The following is a 14,009-nucleotide window of genomic DNA, read 5'->3' as shown; positions in this document are numbered from 1 at the left end:
GACATGTTAATGCCCTTCCTGAATCTCAATGATTTCAACTGAATGAGCTGGATGGCTGTGGAGACATAGGCCTGTCATCCGAGCTGCTTGGAAGACCATGGCAGGATTACAAGCTCAAGGCCAGCCCTAGAAACTTCCTAAGAGATTCCCTGTCTAGTGGAAGAACTGGGGAGGTGGCTCAGTGGTTAGAGGAGCATTTGCTATATAAGCAAGAGACCCTGAATTCGAATCTGTAGCATGATGTGGAGACAGGATTACTGGAGGTTGCTGGGTGCCAGCCTAGTTCTGTTCAATGAGACTCTGTCAAGGGGATCAAAGGAGTGTCAGACGACACCTAACACTGTCCTTGTGCATGTATACAAGTGAATGGAGGGCTGCGGAGAGCTTGCCAAGCATGAGACCCTAGTCTCAGTCCCCAGGACCACAAAAGAACGAAGAGAGAAGAGAGGGTGGGAGAGATCTAGAGCCCACAGCAGAGCTGTTCTGGCAGTTGCTCAGGAACGTGTGCCTGAACAACCAAGCACGGCAGTTTTCTCTGCTGCAGGCTTCACAGCTCTGCACAGGGGCTTACCGGCTACCACTGACTGTGACTGCCACAGTTCAGGAGGACAGCTAAGCTAGAGGGTGGTGGCTCACGCCTTTAATCGCAGCACCCGGGAGGCAAAGGCAGGTGGAATCTCTGAGTTTGAGGACAGCCTGGTCTACAGAGTGAGTTCCAAAGCACTCGCTGCTCTTGTTTCCTTCCCAGCACCCACATGGCTGCTCACACGTAACTAGGGGAGTCCAACCCTCCTCCCGGGCCCCCTATGGGCACAGAGAACAGACGTATCCAGACCAGACACCCATACTGCTTTGTATGCATTTAAGGAGGGCAGATAATGCTGACCTCTAGCCCAGATCTCCTGAATTTCGTGTTTAGAATTACCTGAGAGGGCAGGGACAGAGATACAGATGGACAGAGTAGTGGGTAGGACAGAGGGCCCTGTGTACAGTCCAGAAAACAGCAAGGTCCTTCAACAAGCCCCTTAAGTAGGACCCCCTTTCTCACCTGTATCCGCACCCCGCCACACAATACACAAAAGTCAAATTTGGCGGTCTACTTGGCAGTCAGGGCAGTCATATGCCCCAGCACTCAGAGGCCCTGTCCTAGTGCCTCTCTCTCTAAGACCCAAGGGCAGAGAAGACCACTAGAAAACATAAAAAACAAAAAGCACAGGGTTTTATTTCTAGCTCATTGGGCAGGGCTCTGCGGGACTTGGCTGGGCAGGGAGCAGGCTCTCAGCGGGCTGAGGCTGGCCTCTAGTTTACTTGCCAGCGATGAGCGGGTTCCGCAGCACCACAATGACTGAGTCCCCGCGCAGGAACATCTTGGAGATGTAGCGGTCCTTGTTGACAGGCTTGGACTTCTTCTTGCCCTTGCCGCTCTTGGGGACCTCAGTCCACATCTCCTTCACATTTTCCAGCACCATGTTGCAGTGCCTGATGGGGTAAAGGGTGGAGGAAAAAGCCAGAGTGAGGGGGACATTCTGAATGTGTGAACCCTCCAGCAGCAGGCATAGGGACGGAGTTCAGGTTCCACAGTGGGGATGGGCAGGCTTCAAGGTGTGATCTCAGCCCCATCTTAAGTGTCCCTTCTGTGCCTCAGTTTCCCCCTTCTTGAAATGGAAACAGTCTACTTCATGGGGCTGATGTGAAGATTGGATGAAAGAAGCACTTAGGACCCCGGTACACAGTAAAGGTCACCAAAATGGCCCTGGCTCTGCAGTTAACTCTAACTCTGAGAGAAGCATTAGCTCCCTCCAAACCTTAAGTTCTGGGGTTAGACATGGTTCCCAACACGTGCACTCCAGTGCCTCATGGCCCTGTCCTCATGCAGGTGGACATGTGCTCACACTTGGATCAGTTCATTCCACGAATGCTTGCTTGAGGACAGTGACGATGAGCAAAGTACAATGCCAGATGTGTAGGACCACGTCACAAGGCAACTTCCATGCTAACTAAAACAAGGCAGGAGGGTATGCTTCGCCCCTGTAATCCTAGCGCTTGGGAGATGGTAGCAAGAGGATCAGAAGCATAAGGTTAGCCTCTGCTACATCTGTAGCCAGCCCAGGCTACATAGTTAAAGACCCTGCCTCAAAACAAACTAGAAAGCAGTAGAAGATATTTGACATTGATGTCTGGCCTACAGAGGAACAAACCAAACATCTTAATTCCTGTCCCTCCTCCTGCCGGGGATCTGATGACTTCTGAAGGTATTAGACATGTCCACAGTACACAGACAGACTCACCCGCAGACAAAACGCCCAAACACATAAGATAAAAAAAAAAAAAAGCCAGGCACCCCCACTTTCTAATTTTTTGAGCTAGCTGGGTCTTGCCCTGTGACCCTGGCTGGCTCCAACTGACAGTGATCCCCTTGAGTGCTGAGACTAAAGGCACTTTGTCACCTTGCCCACCTTATTACGACAATTCTTCTCAAATGACCTTCCCCAAGACAATGCCCACCTGTCAAAGGCCTTCACCCGGCCCAGGAGCTTCTTGTTGTTTCGACAGTTAATGAGCACTTGCGTGTTGTTTTTGACCGACTGTGTGAGCACCGAGAGGGGACCTGTGTTGAATTCCTCCTCCTCCCGCTTCTGCAGCTCCTCTGGGGTCATCTCACTCTTGGGTTTATTGAGGAGACTCCTGGATAGAGAACCCGGGGGGTGAGACGGGTTCAGGTTGGAAGCATAAGTGACCAAAGCTACATTGTCCAGTGTCTCCCCAGCCTGGCCCCCAAATGCCCTTCCTGGTACAGTCTTCTCTGGAGGCAGGAGAGACATTTCCAAGTTAGCCTGCTCCAGCTCATTAACCAAACCTCGTCCAGCCACTGTTGACCTTGAATTCTCAATTCTCCTGACTCCATCACCCAAGGTCTGAGATTACAGGGGGCTCACCATCATGCCTGGCACCTGATTCTTTCAAACCTCACTCTGTCGTCTTATCTTGTCATCTGCTTCCATGATATGTCCAAAAATTTGGCCATTTCTCTTCCATCCCACCCCACAACAGTGTCTCCCTGTATAAATAGACCTGCCCCTGGAACTCAGACTTGTCTGTCTCTGCCTCCAGGATACTGGGGTTACATCTAGTCTGTGTGTGGCTGAGGACCAAACCCAGGGCCCACAGTAGGTAAGTACTCTGTCCACTAAGCTAAATCCCCAGCCCAAGTATTGGGCTTTCAATGCCCAATACTTCTGTGCTACCTACTGGTGTTATTTCTTTCCTACTCAATTCTCCATTCACACTCCTGATCATCTAAGACATACTGTATGTACTTGTTTATTACTCTATGGCTTTCCTATTGGATTCTTTTTATAAGCCCTGAGAGATTTTTTTTCCTTGGTAGCAAGGACCTTCTATTTACCATGTGTCTAACTTACAGTCTACATAATATCCGCTCAATGAATAAACCATTGTAGTAGCCTGCTACTCTGACAATCTCTAATTAGGTTCAAAAGTCCTAATTTATCCTGGTTAAGTCCCATACGTCTCTATTTACTATTTCTAATAGTATTTCCTTCTCCGCCAAGCTCTTCATCCATTAAGACCACTTCTATATAAAATTACTATTACTTTTGTAAGCGGACACGCTATGAAGCTGGTCAAGGCTGACCACCAACTAGCGATACTCCTGACTCAGCCTCTCTAGGCTTGGGATTCTAGGCATGTGCCATCAGACTCAGTTTTTCCTTTACGGTTCATTTCCGCAAGCCTCGGTACCTAGAAGAGTCTTACACCCATTATGGAATAAATCTGTCCCCTCTCCGGAACTCAAGAACCGAGGCCCCATGCCCGTTCTCAAATCCCTCAGAAGACATTACTTTTGCCCGAGAAACTCTACCCTCAGCTATGAGCACCCCATTTCGATTGTTATTTAGCTAAACCGTCCCCCTCCATCTTCGTGTCCCCGCCGAAGCCCGTCCCGGCCTCACATGGTGAAGGTTTTGCTAGCAGATCACTCCCGCCTCCAAGCGCGTTGCTTTAGCCTTTGGAGCACAGCAAGAGAAGGGCGGGACTTCCGTCTCCTGCGGCTGACTTCCGTCGACGCCTGCGCAATCACGACTGTGGGCGTGCCCTGTTACCATAGTGACTCTAAGGCTACGCTCTCCTGCAGAAAATGCCTATAGGGAGGATTTGAAGCCTCTGAGGATCACAATAGGTTGTCTGCTCATGCGGAAAATAAAACGGGGTCTGACTGAAATTGTTTTCCCGCCTAACTGTCTAGTTGGGAGAAGGAAAACGCAACCCGGTTTCCAAAATACCCGCCGACAATTTTCTTGAGGGCATGGCTTCAGGCAAACCAATCGGTTCCTTGTTTTAGGGATGGATGCCGCCCCTTTTTCCTTGAACCACAGTTTCTTGATCGACTTCCGTAAGGGGCGTGGCCCCGCGCCGGGGAAGGTTTCGTATATTCGGACACAGCTCATTGCCTGTTTCTCTCCCGTGGGGGCGGGCCTTAAGGTTTCCGCGCTCCCTTTTGGGTGGTGCGGCGCTTAGGAGAGCCAATCGCAATCGATTGGGGGAGGACGCAGTTACTCTGTTTCTTTATTGGCATTTGTAACCTCCGAGAGGCGAATCTTGGCCTAAACTCAAACCACCCTGCGGGGGGATTGGTTTCAGGGCAAAGCTGCCATGAGTCCGGCCAGCCGCGGGCGGTCTCGGCAGCGGCTCGGGGATCGCGGCCTCATGAAACCACCCTCACTTTCCAAGCGCCGTCTTCTGCCGCGGGTGCAGCTCCTGCCCCTGCTGCTGCTGGCGCTGGCCCTGGGCTTGGCTTTTTATATCGTCTGGAATAGCTGGCACCCTGGGGTTGAGGAGGTATCACGGAGCCGGGATCTGCGGGTAAGCCTTGGCTGGGGCCCAGCCAGCGTCATTTCCCTCTTTCCCTTCATATTGAGTCTCGGGTTAGCGTGGCCTTATCGTTTAGCCCTTGCCGCCTGTGCTATTTCTTTATCCATCACTTGAGCGTATGCCCCTTCCCAACAAAATAAGGTTTCAGGCTTGTTTTATGATTAGACCCCTCTGAAGAGGATGCATCCGCATAGAAACACTGGTAGATCTGAGCTCTGTGCCCAAACCATTTATTTAGAAGTCTCCATCACCCGTTTGCAATTTCTTCGTCAGGACTGCAGTAGGCTGGATCAGATTTGCTTTGAAGATTTCTCCCAATCTAGGAAATCTTTGGATGCTGGAGACTGCATCACCAAGAAGAATCAGCATTCCTAGTGGGCAACCGCGTCCGGGATAAGTTGGGAATGGGATCTTTTTCATTTTTCTTTCCCCCATCCCATTTCCCAACCAAGGTCCCGCTGATTGGAAGCCTTTCAGAAGCCAAGCTGCGGCTTGTGGTAGGGCAGCTGGATCCACAGCGTCTCTGGGGAACTTTTCTGCGTCCCTTGTTGATTGTACGACCCCCAGGTAGTCCTGGCAATCTCCAAGTGAGAAAGGTAAAGGGTTTTATTTTCAACCCCCAACTTCCTTTCCCCAGTCTGTCAGGAAATGGAACTCAGGCACCAAAGATCCCAAAACAGCCAGGAGGCAGACTAGGGATCTGATGGGGGTGGGGGGCAGGGATGGGGAGTGTGTGCGTGTGTTGGGGGTGTGTGTGGGGGAGTAGTGGTGGTGGGTGAACCAGACTAGATTTCTTGGTGGTGCACAAATCCCACACTATACGACCCCCACCAAACTTTTACCCTATACTAGGCAGAAGCAATGTACTGTCTAGTGAGATCAGAACTGATATGATCTCCATTATCAGATGAGGAAACTGAAGTTATTGTATTTTGTCCAAATCCCACAGCTGGTTGAAATTAAAATCCAAGAAGGTTGGCTTCAGAATTAGTGGTATAACATTGCTTTGCTGCCATTCAGATACTGTGTTTAGGATCCACCTTAGTTGGACTAACTTCTTAACCTCTTTGGGACTCAGTTTCCTCATCTTCAAAATGGGGTCAGTGACATCGTCGATTTCATAGGGATCCTAAAAAGCACAGAGTGGGAACTTTTCAAGAGGAAGTGAGAGCATGGCTCCACTTGCTTAGAACTCCTCCAATGTGAGGATGGAGGTGTGGCTCAACGGTAGAAGGCTTGCCTAGGATTCACCAGTGTGTAGCTGTGGCTGTGTAAGCATGCAGGAAATCCTGGGATCCATCCTCAGCACCATGGAGAGAGGCAGGAAGGGGAAAGGGTGGAAGTGAGTTAGTTGAAAGTTGGCCTACTCGTGATTTTGGAAGAATCAACATGAGGGGAGAGAGGGAGAGAGAAGGGAGGGTGCTTGGGTGGGGGTAGGTGGGTGGAGAGAGAAAGAGAGGAGAGAGAGAGAGAACTTTCTCCACACCTGGGTGTGGTGGTGGTCTGGGTCTATATATAATCCTATCACTCTGGAAGCAGAAACATGAGCTGGAGTTCTAGGCCAGCCTAGGCTACACAGCAAGTTGGAGGCTAGCCTGGACTACATAGTGAGAATCTGTCTCAAAATAAGCCATGACAAGTTTTGTTGCTATCAAGAGGTATGGCTCTCCTACACCTGGCACCCAGCCACTTCTCAGCAGAAGCCTATGTCAAGGGACCAACCTAATCCAAAGTGGGACTTTCTAGTCACCCAGACTGCTCTGCGTGGCTCCAGTCACAAGGCCCTTTTCCCTACCTCCTCCCCAGTCCCTGTCCACCCTCCTACCTCTCTCTTGCCAATAGTTCCTGGAGGCTACGTTGCAGTCCCTATCGGCAGGCTGGCACGTGGAACTGGACCCATTCACAGCCTCAACCCCCTTGGGGCCACTGGACTTCGGGAACGTGGTGGCCACCCTTGACCCAGGAGCTGCCCGTCACCTCACCCTCGCCTGCCATTATGACTCTAAGTTCTTCCCTCCTGGGTTACCCCCCTTTGTGGGGGCCACAGATTCAGCCGTGCCCTGTGCCCTGCTTCTGGAGTTAGTCCAGGCCCTTGATGTCATGCTGAGCAGAATCAAGCAGCAGGTGAGGAGTAGGGGAGGGTTGTCTGTCCCTGGCCCACGTCCTCGTTTCCGTCTGTCATTCTTTCCTTTTTTTTTTTGATATAGGGCTTTACTAGTATGTAGCCCAAGCTAGCCTTGAACTCAGCCATTCTGCACCGCCCTTCCAAGCGACATGGCAGGTTTGTGCCGCCAGACCTACTGTCATCTAGCCGTGTTTCATGTAGGCTGTACTAACATCAACCTCAAGAGTGAATTTGAACTTGTGACCCTCTTGCCTCCATCTCCCCAGTGCTGTCATTACAGCCGTACATGTACCATGTCTTATTTATGCTATTCTGAACTCTGAGCCCAGGGCTTCACGCATGCTCAGTAAGGCTCTGTCAACTGAGCTACATCCTCAGTCTCCCACAGGGATCTACATCCTAAAAGGCAGATCATGCCCTCCTGTGTCTGGAGACTCTCCCATGGACCCCCATCATATCCTAACCCAAAGCCAGAGGGTGGACCCCACGTGCTCTCCACTCTAGCCACACCCCTTTCGGTGTCCCTCCAATCCAGAGGCTTCATTTCCGCCTCATTAGCATTTGCTGTTTGCCTGTAAAGATCACTTTTTTCCTCATGTATGGCCCTCCTTCCCACCCTCACTCCTGGCAAAACTCTCTTTTGTAAAGAATACTTTCAGACCTCACCTCTCCCTGTCCCCCAAGTAACTTCCCGGTTACTGCCCATTCCTTATGGTGCTGATGAAATTACTCGTTTTTCTCTAATCTCAGTATGTCCCACGATGCAGACCTGGCTTCTTCTCCTTCTGGTTATGTCTCCCTGGGTCAGAATAAAGTTGGACATTAGTAAAAATCTGTGGAATGAATGAAAACACATTTCATCAAGTGTCTCTCTTCCTCAGACCCTTTTTTCTGGCTTCCCAGTGCTTCTGTTATAAAACAAGGCCCGAAAATTGTGGATCTTCCTAACCCCTCTCTCTGCCCTCCTCTCAAAGCCCTCTGGCCCCAGCTCTGGTCCAGGCCTTCCCCTTGCCTGGGAATTCTGTTCGCTTTTTGCTAGGTCACGTCCCATCAACTCACTCTCAGTGCAAACACCCCTGTCCAGTAGAGCCAGCGGCCTCTGCCAGCCAGATCAACCTCCTGGACCCTCAGAAGCTGGTGATCTTAGAAGCATTTGTCCTAATTGTGATCTGCTGTTTGTGCAGTTCTTCCCTTGTGGGTTGGTCTGTCTGTCTGTCTGTCTATCTTGCCCAGCGAGACTTAAGTAATAATAACCAGAGCTGACTTGTTTTCAGTTCTTAAAGACCTGATTTCAAATGTGATCCTGTGAACAGAGCTGTTATTAGCCCCATTCGTAGTTGAAGAAATTGAGCCAACCCTGGTGGTTCAGGCCTGTAATCCCAGCTCCTCCAGACATAGAGGCCTGAGGAAGCAGAGTTCAAGGCCAGCCTGGGCTATAGAGTGAGCTCAAGGGTAGCCTGGGCAATTGGATGAAAGCCTGCAGGTGTAGCATATGGGCTACACCTAGAGCATTCTCCAGCGGCACAAAAAAAAAAAAAAAGGGAAAACAAAACAAAGCCGGGCATTCTGCTGCACACCTGTAACCCCAGGTAGAGTCGAGGATAGGAGGGATGGAAGGTGCAGGCTAGCTTGGGCTATCCTAGACTTTATCTCAAAACAAAACAACAACAACCAAAAGCAAGTAACTTTATCCAGCAACCACCTACAGTGTGGATTTGAGCCCAGGCCTCTGGCTCAACCAGTGGCTTCTGTCACCAGATTGCATGAATGAGGAAGCTAGGTTTATCCCACCTGAGCTGTGCAAATAAACAGGCAGGCACATGTGTGGGCCGATGCCAAGGGTTGGTACTGATTCGGTGGCTTGTTCCCACAGGCAGCACCAGTGACCCTGCAGCTGCTCTTCTTGGACGGGGAGGAGGCACTGAAGGAGTGGGGACCAAAGGACTCCCTCTATGGTTCCCGGCACCTAGCTCAGATCATGGAGTCTATACCGCACAGCCCTGGCCCCACCAGGATCCAGGCTATTGTAAGATCCATTCCTCTGGGCTCTGGAGCAGGAGGCAGGGAGTGAGGGGGAAGGAGGGATGGGTCAGTAGCACTGGACTCAGCAGCCTCCAGCCCTGGACTCCTTCCCCCAGGAGCTCTTTGTCCTTCTTGACCTTCTGGGAGCGCCCAGTCCAATCTTCTTCAGTCACTTCCCCCGCACAGCCCGCTGGTTCCAACGACTGCGGAGCATCGGTAAGGAGGATAGGCCAAGGCCGGGGTAGGACAGACACCTGACCCCTGTGTACTCCTCTAGCCTTCCCTCTCCATCCCTGGGCTAAGAAACTAGGGCAGACACAAACTCACCCTATGAAGGTCCAATGCAGTGATTCTGATACTAGAATCCTTTTGTTTAGTTTTGACTTTTTTTCTGGAGACAGATTTTTTTTCTGTGTAGCCCTGGCTGACCTGGACTTGTTGTATAGACCCTGCTGGCCTAACTCAGAAATCCCCAGCCTCTGCCTTCCAAGTGCTGGGATTAAAGGTGTGTGTCACCACAGCTGGGCAGCAGTAGAATTCTTTTTTTTTTTTTTTTTTTTCTTTTTTTTTTCGGTGCTGGGGACCGAACCCTTGCGGTTGCTAGGCAAGTGCTCTACCACTGAGCTAAATCCCCAACCCCCAGCAGTAGAATTCTTTCGTGATACCGGCCTTGTTTCAAACCCAGGGTTGGCCTGGGCAAGACACTTGTCTCTCACACCTCTCTTTCTTCTATGGAAACAGAAACATGGTGACAATGCTACTCGAGGCATCGCTATGAACTGCCCATTATGTGCATGCCTGTATCAAAACCCTCAGGAAGCTGAGGCACAGGGATTGCAAGCTCAAGGCTATCCTGGGCTATATTGTGAGTTCAGGCTAGGATAAGCTGCCTGGTGGTATTCACCTATATCCCTGAACTTGGGAGGCTGAGGCAAGAGGACTGTGAATTCTAGGCAAGTCTGACCTTATCTCAAAATAAATAATGGCTAATATTGGTGGTGCGTGCCTGCAACACCCAGCACTTGGGAGGTAGGAGTAGGGCAGGAGGATTAAGGAGGGTTCATGGTCATCCTCAGCCACAGATAGAGTATGAGGTTAGCCTGCAGATACCTGAGATCCTGTGTTTAAAATGTCTAAATAGGGTTGGGGATTTAGCTCAGTGGTAGAGTGCTTGCCTAGCAACCGCAAGGCCCTGGGTTCGGTCCCCAGCTCTGAAAAAAAAAAAATGTCTAAATAAATAAACAGGATGGAACAGGGACATCGGCATCAGTGCCATGGCTCTGTGGGGAAAGGTGCTTGCCTCAGAGACCTGGCAGCCCATCAATTCCCCAGAACCCTTGTAAAGTCAGCAGGAGAAAACTGACTCCACAAAGTCACCTCCCACCCGCCCCCTCCCCGGCTCCTACACGGCCAAGGAGCAAAAAGGACTAGGAATAGGCAACTTGCAGTGAGAAGAAATACATGGTACTGGAGAGCTGTCTCAGTAGTTAAGAGTACTGGCTGCCCTTTCGAGGATCTGGGTTCGAGTCCCAGTACCCATGTGTAACTCCAGTTCTAGGGGACCTGACATCCTCTCCTCTGGCCTCCACAGGCACTGTATGAACACAGAGCACATACATGTACGTGCACTGGTATTGAGGTGACATATCTGATGCTGACTAACCTTGCTCTCTAACCCCACTCCTCGCCAGAGAAGCGCCTTCACCGTCTGAACCTACTGCAGTCTCACCCCCAGGAAGTGATGTACTTCCAACCCGGGGAGCCCCCTGGCCCTGTGGAAGATGACCACATCCCCTTCCTTCGCAGAGGTACTCACTGGGGCCAGGGGTACAAGGAAGCCTCCTTCCCAGGGCTAGGGACTGCTGGCAAGTGGTTCAGTCCTGATCTCTTCATCTGTAAAATGGGGAGTATGGAGGGCATCAAATATGCAAATAATGGGTCAAGATTTGACTCGCAAGCTGAGCCCTGTATACGGAAAGCAAACGGTGCTGCTTCGTGCACGCCAGGCAAGCGCTATTCCTTTTCCTCACTGGCTTCTTCAGTGAGTGCCTCTACAGCTGGGCGAGGAATGAGGCGTCAGAGCCACTCAAATGGTCGGCAGTACAACTGCCTCTGTGGACACACAGGCAAGCATTCAAAGGGCAGGATCCCAACGGAATACACACAGAACACGTGCTCTAGTCTGCTTTGGTTTAAACCTTGACTCTATTGTTTACTGGGGCTAGAACTCAGGCAAATCAGTATGCTTGTTTTTCTGCTTCTGTTTCCATAGCTATAAAATGGGAGTAAAAGACAGCAGTGGTAGGCAGGACTATAGTCTTAGCAGGAGAATTATTTGAGTCCATAAATTTTGAGAGTATAGTTCAGTGGTAGAGCCCCTGCTTAGAATCCCCCAGTGAGGGGCTGGAGGTGTGGCTCAGTGGTAGAGCACTTGTCTAGAATCCCCCAGTGAGGGGCTGGGGGCGTGGCTCAGTGGTAGAGCACTTGTCTAGAATCCCCCAGTGAGGGGCTGGGGGCGTGGCTCAGTGGTAGAGCCTCTGCCTAAATTATCTTAGCATTGCCCAGCCAACACCATCCCACCTCCTTCCCCACATCTGCTAAACCTCATCCCCCTGACCAACAAAAAGCCACCCCAAAACCTGAAAGGAAAATGAGACCAGCCCAGACAACTTACTACAGTGAGGCTCTGCTTGCAAACAAATATCGAAACATGATTAATTAATAAGGGTAACGACAGTAAATGCCTACCTTAGATGAACCTAGGGCTGCGGGTGTGGCTCCTCTGGGAAAGTTCTTACTTCTAATGCATGAAGTCTGGGCTGTGTCTCCTGCAGTAAGTAGCCTGGGAGGTGTAGATCTGTAATCCCCGCATAGGGGAGGAGCCAGGTAGGTGAGATGGTGGTCATTCACAGCTCCATAGCCTTTACATACCTAGTGAGGAGCAAGGGCCTTTCTCCGCCTCTACAAGTCCTTCAGTTTTGAGGTTCTTGGATTTGTGTAAACGATAGTTTTTATTGTTTTGCTTTTGTTTTTTTTTTTTTTCAAGACTGGGTTTCATTATGTAGTATAGGCTGTTCTGGAACTAATTTGTGTAGACCAGGCTGCCTCTTTAAACTCAGGACGACCCACCTGTTCTGTCTCCCGACTACTGGGATTAAAGGAAGGCATCCAGCACCACCACCCAGCAATTAAAAAGTTTTAAACTACTTTAATTTATTGTGAGCATGCATGTGCATGGGCGAGCCAGTGGACGTCAGATGTCAGAGGTCAGCTCCTGAGAACCAGTTGTCTTCTTCCTTCCACCATGTGCCAGAGTGAACTCAGATCAACAGGCTCGGTGGTAGCCGGCTGCCTCACTAAGTTTTCTTAAACAACATGTACCTCCTCATATTTAAAATCTTTCTTCAGGGCTTGGGGATGTAACTCAGAGGTAGGGTGTTTGCTTAGCATGCCCAAGGTCTTGTGTTGAGAGGTCAGAAAGCACTAGCAGTGTGTCTTGCCTGTGTGTGAGTTGCAACTGGTGGATGACTCTCCTGTCTCTTCAGGGGTCCCGGTGCTCCACCTCATTGCGATGCCCTTCCCTGCCGTGTGGCACACACCTGCTGACACTGAGGCTAACCTCCACCCGCCCACGGTGCACAACCTGAGCCGCATCCTCGCCGTGTTCCTGGCTGAGTACCTGGGTCTCTAGCCTGCAGACTGATACCCTGAAGGGATCTTACAGCTAGCTGTGAACTGGTCACGTGCACTTGGAGCCAGTGCGGGGCGGCCAGGCTCACCTCAGATGTATGCTATAACCATGTCAAAGCCACGGTGTTTCAAGGATATGCAAGGAACACTGAGGGCATAAGAGAGCCAAAGGAAATCAGGAATGAATCCTTTGGCCTGTCCTGAAGTAAATAACTGGAAGTTTCCAGGGACCAATGATGTGTCATGGGCTGGCACTTGGACCAGTACCACCAACCAAATGAATCCTCTGTGGCTAACGTTTTATGTCAGTTCATTTGCTACTGCACGGACCCAGTTCAGACTCTGCGGCCTCTGCGTGGGGATGGGCTCATGACTTGGGACAGAGACGAAGCCTAGCTCTGTGTCCTACAGTCTGCCTGACTCGGGTGCCAACCTCGAGGGCGAAGGAGGACTGAAGGCCACAGCTCCCATGAGAAGTGACATTAAATGAGCTTCCTCACTGCAAAAGGTGAGATCTTCAGAGTAAAGAATGAAATAGTTCTCAAAGTACTTCACAGTGGGGCCTCTTTGCAGGAAGGCATTTCAAGTTGAAGCTGCCTCAGAGCATACTTTGGGAAATACTGGCTTTGGCAGGTTTGAGAGTGGGAATGGACTGGATAGACTGAGATCCACCTTTTGTTGTGTGTACAACTCTGGTGAAAAGAGTTTCTTTTTCTTTCTACTCTTGTTTGTTTTTGATACGGGGTTTCTCTGTGTAGTGCTGCCTGTCCTGAAACTTCATCTGTAGTCCAGGCTGGCCTCAAATTTTAAAGATTCACATTCCTCCGCCTCCAGAGTGCTGGGATAAAGGGCATTATCACCACTGCCTGGCTGGCCTGGAACTTTCTGTGTAGACCTTGAACACGAGAGATGTGACTCCACCTCCACTGGGATCGAAAGGAAGAGCCACCATATTCAGCCCTGCTTCTTTCTTTTATTTTTATTTCATGTGCAATTGTGCTTTGCCTGTGTGTATATCTGTGTGAGAGTGTTGGATCCTCTTGAACTGGAGTTACAGCTAGGTGTGTACTGCTGTATAGGTGCTAGGAATTGAACCTGGATCTCTGGAAGAGCAGCTAGTGCTCTTGACCACTGAGCCATCTCTCCAGATGAGGTGCATATAGCCCTGACTTATGCTGTCTAGGTTAGCCACAAACTCAGAATCCTCCTCCTCAGTCCAGAATGCTGGGATAACAGGTTTATACCTTGCCATAGCCAGCCAGAGGTTGTTTCTCAAACC

At 50.5% G+C, this 14,009-nt stretch overlaps 2 protein-coding genes across 8 annotated transcripts; one reads left to right on the top strand and one right to left on the bottom strand.

Moving 5' to 3' along the window:
• Positions 1-1,197: 1,197 nt before the first annotated feature.
• Snrpd2 (small nuclear ribonucleoprotein D2 polypeptide) lies at positions 1,198-4,050 on the bottom strand. Its single transcript, NM_001109399.2, is given in 3 exon segments — positions 1,198-1,479; positions 2,506-2,685; positions 3,975-4,050. Coding segments are annotated over 3 exon segments (357 nt in total). The 5' UTR covers positions 3,977-4,050; the 3' UTR covers positions 1,198-1,304.
• Positions 4,051-4,599: 549 nt separating this feature from the next.
• On the top strand, positions 4,600-13,687 carry Qpctl (glutaminyl-peptide cyclotransferase-like). Of its 7 annotated transcripts, XR_015683053.1 has the most exons (8): positions 4,600-4,884; positions 5,346-5,489; positions 6,736-7,017; positions 7,101-7,174; positions 8,892-9,044; positions 9,157-9,256; positions 10,732-10,848; positions 12,586-13,687. XR_015683053.1 is itself a non-coding variant. In NM_001106230.1 (7 exon segments), coding segments are annotated over 7 exon segments (1,152 nt in total). In that variant the 5' UTR covers positions 4,616-4,674; the 3' UTR covers positions 12,732-13,686.
• Positions 13,688-14,009: the final 322 nt, after the last annotated feature.

This window comes from Rattus norvegicus, chromosome 1 (assembly GCF_021556685.1).
Source record: "Rattus norvegicus strain SHRSP/BbbUtx chromosome 1, alternate assembly SHRSP_T2T, whole genome shotgun sequence".
NCBI lineage: Eukaryota > Metazoa > Chordata > Mammalia > Rodentia > Muridae > Rattus > Rattus norvegicus.
Note: the sequence above shows the minus strand (reverse complement) of the source record. Positions and strands in the feature narration are given on the sequence as shown.